This window comes from Carcharodon carcharias, chromosome X (assembly GCF_017639515.1).
Source record: "Carcharodon carcharias isolate sCarCar2 chromosome X, sCarCar2.pri, whole genome shotgun sequence".
Classification (NCBI taxonomy): Eukaryota; Metazoa; Chordata; class Chondrichthyes; order Lamniformes; family Lamnidae; genus Carcharodon; species Carcharodon carcharias.
The window spans coordinates 21,915,387-21,927,883 of record NC_054507.1 but is presented as its reverse complement, the minus strand read 5'-3'; the positions used below and the strand labels follow the sequence as shown (position 1 = coordinate 21,927,883).

Sequence of the window (12,497 nt, the reverse complement as noted above, 5' to 3'; positions counted from 1 at the left end):
TCTCTCTCTTTGCCTCTCTCTCTCTCTCTCTCTTTGCCTCTCTCTCTCTCTCTCTCTTTGCCTCTCTCTCTCTCTCTCTTTGCCTCTCTCTCTCTCTCTCTTTGCCTCTCTCTCTCTCTCTCTCTTTGGCTCTCTCTCTCTCTCTCTTTGCCTCTCTCTCTCTCTCTCTTTGCCTCTCTCTCTCTCTCTCTTTGCCTCTCTCTCTCTCTCTCTTTGCCTCTCTCTCTCTCTCTCTTTGCCTCTCTCTCTCTCTCTCTTTGCCTCTCTCTCTCTCTCTCTTTGCCTCTCTCTCTCTCTCTCTTTGCCTCTCTCTCTCTCTCTCTTTGCCTCTCTCTCTCTCTCTCTTTGCCTCTCTCTCTCTCTCTCTTTGCCTCTCTCTCTCTCTCTTTGCCTCTCTCTCTCTCTCTCTTTGCCTCTCTCTCTCTTTGCCTCTCTCTCTCTTTGCCTCTCTCTCTCTTTGCCTCTCTCTCTCTTTGCCTCTCTCTCTCTCTCTCTTTGCCTCTCTCTCTCTCTCTCTTTGCCTCTCTCTCTCTCTCTCTTTGCCTCTCTCTCTCTCTCTCTTTGCCTCTCTCTCTCTCTCTCTTTGCCTCTCTCTCTCTCTCTTTGCCTCTCTCTCTCTCTCTCTTTGCCTCTCTCTCTCTCTCTCTTTGCCTCTCTCTCTCTCTCTTTGCCTCTCTCTCTCTCTTTGCCTCTCTCTCTCTCTTTGCCTCTCTCTCTCTCTTTGCCTCTCTCTCTCTCTTTGCCTCTCTCTTTGCCTCTCTCTTTGCCTCTCTCTTTGCCTCTCTCTTTGCCTCTCTCTTTGCCTCTCTCTTTGCCTCTCTCTTTGCCTCTCTCTTTGCCTCTCTCTTTGCCTCTCTCTTTGCCTCTCTCTTTGCCTCTCTCTTTGCCTCTCTCTCTCTCTTTGCCTCTCTCTCTCTCTTTGCCTCTCTCTCTCTCTTTGCCTCTCTCTCTCTCTTTGCCTCTCTCTTTGCCTCTCTCTCTCTCTTTGCCTCTCTCTTTGCCTCTCTCTCTCTCTCTCTTTGCCTCTCTCTCTCTCTCTTTGCCTCTCTCTCTCTCTCTTTGCCTCTCTCTCTCTCTCTTTGCCTCTCTCTCTCTCTCTTTGCCTCTCTCTCTCTCTCTTTGCCTCTCTCTCTCTCTCTTTGCCTCTCTCTCTCTCTCTTTGCCTCTCTCTCTCTCTCTTTGCCTCTCTCTCTCTCTTTGCCTCTCTCTCTCTCTCTTTGCCTCTCTCTCTCTCTCTTTGCCTCTCTCTCTCTCTCTTTGCCTCTCTCTCTCTCTCTTTGCCTCTCTCTCTCTCTCTTTGCCTCTCTCTCTCTCTCTTTGCCTCTCTCTCTCTCTCTTTGCCCCTCTCTCTCTCTCTTTGCCCCTCTCTCTCTCTCTTTGCCCCTCTCTCTCTCTCTTTGCCCCTCTCTCTCTCTCTTTGCCCCTCTCTCTCTCTCTCTCTCTCTCTTTGCCTCTCTCTCTTTGCCTCTCTCTCTCTTTGCCTCTCTCTCTCTCTCTCTCTCTCTTGCCTCTCTCTCTCTCTCTCTCTCTCTCTTGCCTCTCTCTCTCTCTCTCTCTCTCTCTCTCTCTCTTTGCCTCTCTCTCTCTCTCTTTGCCCCTCTCTCTCTCTCTTTGCCCCTCTCTCTCTCTCTCTCTCTTTGCCTCTCTCTCTCTCTCTCTCTTTGCCTCTCTCTCTTTGCCTCTCTCTCTTTGCCTCTCTCTCTCTTTGCCTCTCTCTCTTTGCCTCTCTCTCTCTTTGCCTCTCTCTCTTTGCCTCTCTCTCTCTCTCTCTCTCTCTTTGCCTCTCTCTCTCTCTCTCTCTCTCTCTTGCCTCTCTCTCTCTCTCTCTCTCTTGCCTCTCTCTCTCTCTCTCTCTCTCTCTTGCCTCTCTCTCTCTCTCTCTCTCTCTCTTGCCTCTCTCTCTCTTTGTCGCTCTCTCTCTCTCTTCCCCTCCCTCTCTTTGTTTGTCTGTGTGTGTGTCTCTCTCTCTCTCTTTCTCTCCCCCTCCCTGTCGTTTCGTGATATTACAGAGGTGGAAATAGAAGGTCTTAGTGTTGGCATGAAGATGAGTTTGGAAGCTCAATTTGGGATCAAATGTGATACTTAGGTTGCAAACAGACTGCTTATTTTCAGACTGTTGTCAGGGAGAGATATGGAATTGGTAGCTAGGGGCTGGTGTTTGGAATGGGACAAAAAGCAGTAGCTTTGGTTTTCCTGATAGAATGAGACGAAATTTCTGCTCATCCCGCACTCGATGGTGGATAAGCAGTCTGATAATTTAGCAGCAATGGAGGAGTTGAGAGAGGTGGTGGTGGTGGTGGTGGTGAGGTAGAGCTGGGTGTCGTCAATATACATGTGAAAACATGTGCCTTCAGATAATATCACTGAGGGGCAGCATAAGAAGGGGCCAAGGATTGATCCTTGAGAGACACCAGAGGGAACTGTGTGGGAACAGGAAGAGAAGCCATTGCAAGTGATTCTCTGGCTAGTTAGATAAGAATGAAACCAGCTGAGTGCTGTTGGAGAGACTTTAAAGGAGGATAATGTAGTGAACCGTATCAAATGTTGCAGACAAGATGAGGAGGGAAAGTTTACATTTGTCACAGTGACAAAGGATGTTGGTTGTGACTTTGGTAAGTACTGTGGCAGGATGGAACAATGGCAACAGATTTGAGAGGTTCAAGGACTTTGCAGAAGAAAAGGGAGGTTGGAGAGGGACAGTAGTTTATAAGGATGATGGGGTCAAAGGTTGGTTTTTGAGAGGGGTGATGATGGCAGATTTAAAGGAGAGAGGAACAATACCTAAAGAGAGAATGGTGAACAATGTGGGCTAACATGGGGACCAGGAGAGGAAGTTGGGTGTAGCTTAGCAAGAATAGGATTCAGGGAACAGGAGGTGAGTCTCATGGACAGTGAGCTGGGAGAGGACACACAGAGCTAGGAGAGAAACTAAAGAAAGATGTGAGTTCAGGTCTAGGGCAGGGGGTAACTTTAGAATAAGTTTGACCAGGTGGGCTTGTGGAAAAGAGGGACATGGCAGAGGCAGTTGATCGGATTTTAGTGACGAGGAAGCCCATGAGCTCCTCACACTTGGTGGAGGGTACGGGGAAAGAGGGTTTAAGAAGATGGGTTACCGTGGAGAAAAGAAGCCGGCAATTATCTTTGTGCTCGACTAAGATCCTGGAATAGTGAACAGTTTTTGCAGACAAGCATAGGACCTGATGGTGTTTTATCTGATTCAGCCAGATCTGGCGGTGGATTTCTAAACCCATTGTCTGCCATATCGTTTCAAGTCTGCGTCCCTTGGACTTAAGGGAGTGGAGATGCAGGTCATATCGGCAGGGGTGGGAGAATGGCCAGGGTGAGACAAAGTAACGGTTATGTTGGGAACGAAGACATCAAAGGTAGAGGTGAGTGTGCACTTGCCTAAGTGACGAATGGCTCTGGATTAATTTTAATTTTTTTTTTCATGGGATGTGGGCGTTAATGACAAGGTTGGCATTTGTTGCCCATCCCTAATTGGCCTTGAACTGAGTGGCTTGCTGGGCTATTTCCGAGGGCAGTTAAGAGTCAACTACATTGGTGTGGATGTAGAGTCACTTGTAGGCCAGAGGGATGGCAGATTTCCTTCCCTGAAAGATATTAGTGATCCAGATGGGTCTTTACAACAATTGGTGAAAGTTTCATGGTTGCCATTACTGCTAGCTTTCAATTCCAGATTTTATTAACTGAATTCAAATTCCACCATCTGCCATGGTGCGATTTGAACCCATGTCCCCAGAGCATTAGCTTGGGCCTCTGGATTATTATGTTACAATCCCAACTGATGTTAATACTGGACAAGTCAGATCCCAGAGTGAAATGTGGCTTGATAGATCCTAACTTTTTCTTTGCAACCATGGAGAAAAGTTACTAAACAAATTCACAGAAGTCTGCTGATGAACTTTGGACAAACAAAAAAAAAATTAAACAAGATTAACTGTATTACACCAGACAAAAAGGTTGGAAAGATCTCTATGCCTAATCAAGAAAATTTTTCAAACCATGCTATTCCTTTACCCCAGCAATATCTTTACAGATACATATAAATTGTTTTATCTTTCTGAATTTGTAATATCTATCCTATACTCTGCTATTCAAGGTGAGTATGTGGAATATATGAATTAACAGGCGCACTGTGGTCAGACACACCACACTCTAAATGACAGATGCGACCCAAGCAAATTCCATGGATTCCTCAACAACCCATCCAGAGGTGTTCATCACACTGTGAGCCAACTAGTCTCATTGAAACTCTCAGTGAGGGTTTCCAATCTCCATGTTTTGAAGAGCTCACCTTGCCATTCTCGCTAAATGTTGCTCCCATTTGGACTGCTTGAACAAGAATCTACCTCTAGGGTTACAATCTCGCCTTCTGAGATTCCTTTCCTCTGAATTTCTGTGTACACTCAAGCTTCACCTTCCAAGCATAATTTCAAGTCTTTGGCCATGTCAAGCAGAACACCACTGCTCCAAAAGCCCACAGCAAGGAGTCATCAACCTTCGGCTGCTTCCTTGGATTTTCAGGGCTTCTATCAAGCCCACTTTCCCTGCAGCTCTGTCTTTAATTCGCAGCATATTTCTCTGCTCCTTTCTTTCACCTTGACTTCTGGGACCTCTTTCAGTCCCACTCCCTGGTTTGGGACCTTTTCCCTGTCCCCCTCCCTGTGCATTGCTTCCTGGGACACCTTCCTTCTAATGGGTCACCTGATCTCCAGTTTCATGCCATTTCACTTCTCGTCTGCACATGTGCACAAGGCCAGTTCCCTGTCTAAAGAACATAAAAGCCACTATCAACGCATGTGTGCCTATTTCCCGGCCAGTGCGTGTGCAGAAGGCCCGAAGACATGGAAAAAAAGCCCCGAACTGCTGATTTTAAAAATAGAGGTAAATATTGGCGTTTTGTCACAATTATTCAGTGATGTTACCACTATGCCCCATTTCCCCAATCTATTGTGCTGAGAATTTCAGTTTATCAGGATGTGTGCTCACTTTTTTTTTTGCTTCCTTTTTAGAGTATGGGTAGAGACCTCTACAGTACTCTCTCAAGCCTGCTCGGTATGCAGCTTTGTACGATGGAAGAATACGGCTGTTAACCCTGCCAGAGGTGTGGACTACCAGTTCTCTAACACACGATGGAGAGGCATGGTTGTGGGGGTCCTGGCGGGTACAGGTGCTATCCTAGTTTATGGCTTATGCAGACAACAGGTATGAGGAAATCGCTATAGTTTCCTTATTAACAAATTTATAACTATTGTTTCATTAACCTATGCTTAGCAATTTTTGTTTCTAAATGGTGTATGGTATTCCCTCGTAAAGAGGCTGGGTAGACCACCTCGTTACAGATCTTTGCTACTGCGAACTCTTACCCCACCCATCCAATTTTCTCCTGAAGGTGCTAGCATCCTAGGATACATTTCTCTGAGCATGGCAATCGTGGAACTTACCCAGGTGACCATTATTTATGTATGGATCTTGAAGGTGAGTGTCAGTAGGAGTGCTGATCATGGCTGAGGATGATTCTGCACTTGCCTGACATCTACAAGCATGCACTCCAGCTTCTGGACAGCAGTCAGGAATGGGAGTTCTTGCTGACTTTTTCTTTCAGAACACCCAAACTCAGATGTTGAGATCAATTGCAGCACCTCTGAGGTTAAACTGATAATCAGAAGGCTGAGTTACAGGATTTTATTTGTCCATGAAATATAAATGGCTTATGGTCTTCTATTTTGTCTTCTAGGTGCAGCAATCAGAGCCTAAAAGTATCTCAGAATTGACCAGCCTATCTGTATCAGCATTAGGCAATGACATTAAATCAACGTACCCAATTTATACCAGGCAGGATGTGGCCAAGCATAAAACTATGGCAGATGGGGTATGGGTCACCTACAAATCTGGTGTGTATGATATTACGGAGTTTGTTGGCTTGCATCCTGGGGGGAATAAGATCATGCTTGCTGCTGGAGGTGCTGTTGAACCATTCTGGGCAATGTATGCAGTCCATAAGCAGGAACATGTTTACAAAATGCTTGAAGAGTACAAAATTGGAGAACTCAGCCCAGAAGACCAGAAGCTGGTGACCTCGGATGTGAACGACCCATATGGGAATGAACCACTGAGACACCCTGTTTTGAAAGTGAATAGTTTAAAGCCATTTAATGCAGAACCGCCATTAGAAATCCTATCTGATAATTATCTTACCCCAAATGAAATTTTCTTCAAAAGAAACCACCTGCCCGTTCCAGAAGTTGATCCAAACAAGTTCCGTTTGGAGATTATGGGAGAGGGGATGAAATCCATCCAACTGACACTCGACGACCTCAAGACCAAGTTCCCAAAGCACACAATAACTGCCGCATTGCAGTGTGCAGGGAATCGGCGCTCTGAAATGAATGCTGTGCGTCAGGTAAAGGGACTGAATTGGGGGATGGCAGCAATTGGTAACGCTACGTGGAGAGGGGCCAAGCTTTCTGACGTCCTTAAATATGCAGGGCTCCCAGAGGACACAAATGCTAAGCACGTACAATTTGAGGGACTCGATAAGGATGAGTCCGGGTCACCCTATGGGGCCTCTATTTCTATTCGCAAGGCCCTGGCCAAAGATGGTGATGTGCTACTTGCCTACGAAATGAATGGTGAAGATCTATCCAGGGATCATGGCTTTCCACTACGTGTCATTGTGCCAGGAGTGGTCGGAGCACGTAATGTCAAATGGTTAAGCAAGATCATTGTAAGTAAAGAAGAAAGCAAGAGCCATTGGCAGGTGAATGACTATAAAGGGTTTTCTCCCTCTGTAGACTGGGACACTGTTGATTTCAGTACTGCTCCAGCAATCCAAGAGCTCCCCATCCAGTCTGCCATCACAACACCTTGCAATGGTGACTATCTCTCTGCAGAAGATGACGAGGTCACAGTGAAAGGCTACGCATGGAGTGGAGGTGGCCGAGAAGTGATCCGAGTGGACGTCTCGCTGGATGGTGGGAAGACTTGGCAGGTGGCTGAGTTAACTGGGGAGAAGCAGGATGAGGGTCGGGCGTGGGCATGGAAACTGTGGCAGCTCACTGTGCCTCTACCAAAGGGCCAGAAGAACCTGGAGATAATCTGCAAAGCTGTGGATAACAACTACAATGTACAACCTGATACCGTTGCGCCCATCTGGAATTTACGAGGGGTCCTTAATAATTCCTGGAGCCGGGTGAAAGTTACAATCAAACCTAGCAGTGGTTAGAAAGTGCATCTGAATCTCTGGGATTGCAGGAGAACTTTTAGATATATTTTATATACATGTGTTTGTTCTCAGCTTCCTTTTTTGATTGGTTACTACCACAGTCTAGTTTTTGCCATCATAGCAGTAACTGCATGTACGATCTACTTAATTGGAAGCCACTCGATTTCAATTGTCGGATATAACTTTTATCCAGCGCAAAATTCCTGCTGTGTGATTTAATCCCTGATTAATTTAAATTACTCAATAATTCCAACTTTTTTCGAAACACAACCTCTGAATTAATAGTGGAGAGAGTTAATGTTCAGACACTTATAGTTATAGACATTTATAGACTTGGTTTAAAAAGTAACACAAATGCAATGGCCTCTTGTGCTGTATTTGTATCGACTCTCTTGTTTTTGTTTGTGAAGGAGGTAATGCACTGCTTGGAAGTGACCGTGACAATAACACTTGGTGACTAGAGTACAAATTTCAGAATATTAACCTGCAGAATTTTCCAGCAGGCAAGAAGATAAGGAACATTGTGTGTTTATATATTAAATTAATGACTACACTTCAAAAATGCTTCGCCTGGCTGTAAAGTGCTTTGGGACATTTGAAGTTGTGAACCGTGCTATTTAAATGCAACTATAAATTGTTATTCTTGAACTCATTTTCCCCTCTCCTGGACTGCAAGTTTTGAATTACTTATTACTAAAACTGCTTGTGATCCTTATTGCTGCACTGTCCCTTTCTAATGGGGTTGTTTGAAATCCCTGATGCTTAGCAACTCATTGGTTTAGTCTCGACCATTCTTCTTTTCAGCCATCTTTTGAATGAGACCCTAAACTGAGGCCCCGTCTTCTCCCTCAAGTGAGATCCTATCCAATGACACTATCAAAGAAGAACTGGGATGTCCTAGCCAATATTTATCTCTCAACCAACATTACTGCTCATCCTCACATTGCTGTTTGTGAGGTCTTGCTGTGCGCAAATTGGCTGCTGCATTTTTACATTGCAACGGTGATTGGACTTCAAAGTACTTTAAGCTGTAAAGCATTTTGATATCGAGGTCACGTAAGGCGCTATATGAATGCAAGTTTGTTCATTTGTCTTTTCTTTTCTGAAATTTTCCTAATGAGCAAATATGTTACCTGTCAGGCTCACTCTCTTTAAATGAGTGTCATCATTTGGGAAGAGACAGTTGCATCGTGGTAATGTCACTATGACACTGGACTAGTAATTCAGAGGCCCAGGCTAATCCTCTGGGGATATAGGTTCAAATCCCACCATGGCAGCTGGTGGAATCTAAATTTGGTTAATAAATCTATAATTGAAAAGCTAGTCTCCGTAATGGTGATCATTCTCAAACTGTTCATAGAATCTTGCAACATAGAAGGATGCCATTTAGCCCATTGTGCTTGTGATAGTTCTTTTGAAATACCTATTCAATTAGAAGACCTATCCACTGCCCCCCTCTTTCCCCCTGCACTGCAAATGTTTCCCTTTCAAGTATGTATCCAATTCCCTTTTGAAAGTTACCATTGATTCTCTTTCTGCCACCCTTTTGAGGCAGTGCATTCCAGATCATAACTTGTCACATAGATATAAAAATTCGTATTCTCATCTTTCATCTGGTTTTTACAATTATCTCAAATCTATATCCCCTAGTTGCTGACAGTTCTGTCTGGGTTGACAGGTGTGATATGGCATGTGTAAACACATCTGAGACTGCTCAAAGCTACTGTTCTGGCAAAGGACTGATGAGTTAATGGCTTGCTTTGTCAATCAAAATAAAATTGTCAAGTTTTTCTCCTTGCCTTGCTGTGCAGTTTCTGATTATGAACAGAATATGGTGTACAATAAAAGTCTAGCTCCATTCAAGAGGTGTGGTGAGTAAAACAAAAAATGTTTGCAGCAGGTGAACTTTGTCGAACACTGCACTGACTTGCGCAAAAGAGAGATTCCATTGAGTATGGAGCTGAGTCTGAGACCTGAAACAATTCAGTGCCTGTTTTTGTTTTGAGTAAGATTCCATTTAGAATTTCCTCTTTCATCCTCGTTTTCTTGCCTCCATCTTCCCTCACCCCTGTGGTTATCAGGAAACAAGTGGTTGGGTTAGATTTTCCAGGCCTCTTCCCGGGCTACTTTGAAACCAGTCAGTGAAAGCAACACCAATGTCCTGAGGATGACTATGCTTTTCCACTTGGAAATTTCCCCATGGTGACATGACTGAGATCAGCAATCAGTGTTTAGAGTATGTGGGCACAAGTCTGCATCCCATCACTTTGTGCATTCTCTGCTCCGTGATTCTCTGTGATAGAGGAAAGAATCTCACTTATGGCTCATGTAGATATAGAGCAACAAATATAATTTTGCATTCATGTAGTTAAGCCAGGGGCATTGAGTCACATTATGTTCCATAGTCTGACCTGGGTGACCACAGTCTCTCACAGATGAGGATACATCAAGTATCCTCATCTGCCATTTTTGTGTAGACACAGTTCAGGTCTTCCCATGAGGTTTACAGGTCTTTCAGGAGGTTTTTTTTGGTGTCTTTTTGTGACCTCAATTTGGCTTTCCGAGTTGAAGTTGATCTGGTGAAAGTTAAGCATGTGGATCCAAAAAGGCTTGTGTGATTCAAGTGATGTTGAGGGACTTTGGTGCCCTGGTGGATGGAGAAATGTTCATTTTTCTCTATTTGCTGAGCTGCTGCAATGCAGCAATCCTCTGGGGTAATGGATTGGGGCTGATGTGTGACTACGCAGGCACCTAGGTGGGTCAACTCAAAAGTTTCAGTCTTGCTGCGCATTGCAATAATTAGTTGGACATGTGTGGCTAATTCTGGTCTACACAGGTCCACAGTACTCAACTGATGTCCAGAGCAGTGCTGTTGATGCTTCTCTAGCCTGTGCTTGCCAGTTTCTGGTCCAGGGTGACTCTTGTCTTCATTTTGGTGGCTGTCTTCTTCAGGTGGTTCTGGTGCGGTCCAGCTTCACTCTAAGTCAGAGCAGGATAATGTTGCACAATATTGCCGGGGGGTGTGCTTAGTGTTCCTTTTATGGAGGTGGAATCCAATGACTTGTTTTGTCAGGGTTTGACTTAACCTCCCATTTCTGGAAATATTTCCCCATAGGGTGGACTTGATGTCTTTGAAGGCTGCTTGCTGGGATAAGTCCATCCGCATGTGCAAATTTGCGCAACTTCATTGAAATGAAGAGCATCAGCGCAAGTACTAAACCTTGTGGTAATCTATTGCTGACAAACCGTGGCGAGTTGACTTGTCCACTTGGGTGACAAGTGGCCATCTATTGCTCAGCATTATCTATAGCAGACGCAGTGTTTGCAGGCAGGGGATGATCTTTACGAGCTTCAGCATCAGCTCTTTAATCCAGATCGTTTTGTAGGCTGATGACTGATCTACAAAGGATGTGCCAGTCTTGGACTTCTTCTGGAATTGGGTCTCTTGTGCGCTGCAAAGGCAAAATGTTGGTTGTAACACTGCAATTGGGTTGGAATCCTTTGGTGTTTGCTGACTTGATAAGCCTGCTGATCCCGGATGACGCACTCCAGTAGCTAGTAGGCTAGACATAGGACTGATGTCAGCCTATAACTTCCTGGGTCATGGATCGGCTTTCACGGTTTAAGTATGGCAATTGCCTCCTGTCCTGACCTTTTTGGGATGCTTCTGCCAGCCATTGGAGTGGAAGATGGCAGCCTTCACGTGGCCCACTCTGTTAAGTGAAAAATCACGACTAATGCCATCGACCCGGCAACCAGATGTCAATTAACAATTTCCCAGTCTTCAAAGCAGCAACTCAAGCCACCATAATGTCAAAAGTCCTGGAACAAGGATTCTCCAACAAAGCATTGAGGGATTTTCCTAGGTGAAGTGCAAGTATCTCCCGAACCTTCAAAGATACAATCGTCACCCTTGCGCTCCAAAAAAACCTGCATCTAATGGGCAACAGGCTAGTCATTAACTGTGACCATGGAAGCAGACTCATGAAAAACCACTGCCACCCAAAATATGGCCTGGCCACATGTGAAGAACGCCATCAAGAATTTTGTTGTCTTTTCAACCACCTCAGCTGAAGAACAAGCCACTGGAGGGCTGCACATTAGCCATTTCAAATTAGGGACATTTTGAAAATTGGTAAAGTCAGTGCTTCCAAGCGCATTAGTCCCAACCCTATGCGTTGGTGACTTTAACAGCCACCACATTGCGTGGAACTAAGCCAATAATGCCGGCTGTGAAGACCTCCGACTGGATGTTCGTAGAAGATCTGCAACTGGTCTTTAGTACTAAACAGCAAGAAACTTTCCCATCTGCTTGCTGGCTGCAGAACTCCACCCCAATCCCTGTGTCACACCACCTGTTACATTCTGCCAACCAGAAAATGGCCCACTTATGCCAACTCTCTTTCCTGTTAGATAGCCAACCTTCTATCTATGCCAATATGTTACCCCCTTACACCATGAGCTTTTATTTTCCACAATAACCTTTGATGTGGCACCTTATCAAATGCCTTCTGGAAATCTAGATCCACCAGTTCCCCTTTATCCACAGCACATGATTCCTTCAGAGAACTCCAATAAATTGGTTAAACTTTTTAATTCTCTTTCACAAAATCATGTTGACTCTGCCTAATTGCCTTGAATTTTTCCAAATTCCCTGCAATACCATCTTTTAATAATAGTTTCTAACATTTTCCCTATGACACAGATGTGAAGCTAACTGGCCTGTAGTTTCCTGCTTTTGTCTCCCTTTTAGAATAAAGGAGTTACATTTGCTATTTACCAATCTAATGGAACCTTCCCTGAATCTAGGGAATTTTAGAAAATTAAAACTGACGCATTAAACATCTCACTAGCCACTTCTTTTAAGACCCTTGGACGAAGTCCATCAGGACTCAGGGATTTGTCAGCCCACAGCTCCAACAATTTGTTCAATATCATTTTCCTGTGTTCCTCCCTCCCTTCCATTTTCTGACTTACAGCTATTTTGGGATGTTACATGTATCTTCTATAGTGAAGACCGATGCAAAATACCTGTTCAACTTATCTGCCATCTCCTTATTCTCCATTATTAATTCCCCAGACTCATTTTCTATAGGACCAACGCTCACTCTGTTAACTCATTTTTAAATGTCTATAGAAACTTATCAACTGTCTTTATGTTTCCAGCTAACTTTTTCTCGTACTCTAATTTTTCCCTCCTTATTAACCTTTTTGTCATTCTTTGTTCTTTATGTTCTGTCCAATCTTTTGA

General features: G+C 44.4%; 1 protein-coding gene across 2 annotated transcripts in view; it reads left to right on the top strand.

Annotated features, from left to right (window-relative positions):
- The window catches only part of suox (sulfite oxidase), a 27,976-nt gene extending 18,940 nt beyond the window's left edge, over positions 1–9,036 (top strand). For both annotated transcript variants that reach the window (XM_041180407.1, XM_041180408.1), the window contains exons 3-4: positions 5,034–5,226; positions 5,759–9,036. In XM_041180407.1, the coding sequence (XP_041036341.1) occupies positions 5,034–5,226; positions 5,759–7,246 (1,681 nt within the window). In that variant the 3' untranslated portion in view covers positions 7,247–9,036. The remainder of the gene's footprint in view (positions 1–5,033; positions 5,227–5,758) is intronic.
- Positions 9,037–12,497: the final 3,461 nt, after the last annotated feature.